Source organism: Sus scrofa, chromosome 2 (assembly GCF_054392235.1).
Source record: "Sus scrofa isolate SSC_HxYL_T2T_F1_AM1 chromosome 2, Sscrofa_HxYL_maternal_Yorkshire_Landrace_v2.0, whole genome shotgun sequence".
Classification (NCBI taxonomy): Eukaryota; Metazoa; Chordata; class Mammalia; order Artiodactyla; family Suidae; genus Sus; species Sus scrofa.
Window position 1 is genome coordinate 78,956,733 of NC_139384.1, and position 1,950 is coordinate 78,958,682.

The window sequence follows — 1,950 nt, forward strand, 5'->3', positions numbered from 1 at the left end:
GCTGATACTGAACAAAGGATGCATATTCAAGCACTTTATAGGAAGGAGCAAGGAACATGGATGGGAGAGAGAAGAAGTGAACACAGGGAAGAAAACACACTCAGTCAATCAGTCCATGAGAATGACTGCAAAATGCTGAAGAAACATGGAATATATGGACAAGATATAAAGGAGAAATGTCAAAAGGGAATTGCTGAGAGGGCTGTTTGAGAAACACCAATCCAAAAACAAAGACATGTTAAGTCACACATGCTTTACAAAAAGAAGTCAAGCAGGTTTTGAGGGGAGAAAAGAAACAAGATATTGAACTTTGCATCATTTGCCTTTGGAGCCCACCATGTTCACTTGGTTCTGAGGCCAGTGGCCCATCTCTAGCAAGGAGCTCCTCAACTGAGGAGCCTGCCCAGGGCCCCCTTCACATCCTTGTTCCTCAGGCTGTAGATGAAGGGGTTCAGCATGGGGGAGACCACGGTGTACATCACTGAGGCAATGGAGATTCTATGGGGAGAATGGGTCACAGCAGAAGTGAGGTAGACCCCCATACCTGTACCATAAAACAAGGAGACCACAGAGAGGTGAGACCCACAGGTGGAAAAGGCTTTGTACTTGCCCTCAGTGGATGCCATTTTCATTAAGGAGGAGACAATCTGATAGTAAGAAAAGAGGATCCCAGTGAGAGGAAGCATACACAGCAGGGCAGTGGCCACATACAAACAGACCTCATTGATGAATGTGTCTGAGCAGGCCACCTTGAGAATCTGAGCCAGTTCACATGAGAAATGTGGGATTTCAGTGCCTATACAGGTCAGCCATCTCAAGAGTAGAAGATGAACAAGGGCAACACAGAAAAGAATTAACCAACACATCAGAACCAGGAGGACACAGAGGCGGGCGTTCATGATGACCATGTAGTGCAAGGGGTGGCAGATGGCCACAAAACGGTCATAGGCCATCACGGTCAGGAGGAAATTGTCCATTCCAGCAAAAACCATAAAAAAATACACCTGAGCGAGGCATCCTATGTAGGAGATGTCTTTGCTCTGTGCCTGGATGTTCACTAGCATCTTCGGGACAGCGGTAGAGATGAAACAGATGTCAACAAAAGACAGGTTGGAGAGGAAGAAGTACATGGGGGTGTGGAGGCGGGAGTCAGAGCTGACAGCCAGGATGATGAGCAGATTCCCAAGCATGGTGATCAGGTACATGGATAAGAACAGCCCAAAGAGGAGGGGCTGCAGTTCAGGGTCATCTGAGAGACCCAGGAGGAGGAACAGTTTTGATACTCCTGTGTGGTTTCCTGCTTCCATGTAGCTGGTGTGCCTGCTGGGGAAGGAGGCAAAAGCAACTTTCAGTGAACAGCCAACTGGCACCGGAGATAGTCACCACATTTTGGTTCCACCATTTCATGGACAACTAGCAACCCCCATTTGTCCGTCCATTGCCAGTGATTCTCTCATTCAAGGGGTAGCCTATTTCCATTTTAAATGTGTGTAATTATTCAGACATTAATTAAGAAGAAATATCTCTCTCTCTTTTTATCACCCACACAACAGGTTCAAATTCTCCTGTTCAAATTGATAAACATAAACCAATTTCTTCTCAGATAACACCCTTCCAAAATGATTGAAGACATTTAATTCCTTTTCTTCAATATCTCCACACATCCCTTGTTCAAAGAAGTCATTTCGTGGTGATTAAGTCATGGATTTTCAGTTCCAACAACCTCAAGTCTATGACCTGATTTGACGTCACAGTTAACTCTCACTTACCTTTTTTTTTAATTCTAAAATTGATTTTTTTATTATTGGTGTTGCCCCAATACAATTTTTTTTCTACTGTACAGCCTAGTGACCCAGTTACACATACATGTATAGATTCATTTTTCTCTCATTATCATGCTCCATCATAAGTGAGCAGACATAGTTCTCAGTGCTTAACAGCAGGATCTCA

At 44.3% G+C, this 1,950-nt stretch overlaps 1 protein-coding gene across 1 annotated transcript; it reads right to left on the bottom strand.

Moving 5' to 3' along the window:
- Window positions 1–386: 386 nt before the first annotated feature.
- Window positions 387–1,334, bottom strand: LOC100514092 (olfactory receptor 7D4-like). The gene has a single exon (XM_003123235.2). It carries the CDS (start codon window positions 1,305–1,307, stop codon window positions 387–389), a length of 921 nt encoding a protein of 306 aa, XP_003123283.1. The 5' UTR covers window positions 1,308–1,334.
- Window positions 1,335–1,950: the final 616 nt, after the last annotated feature.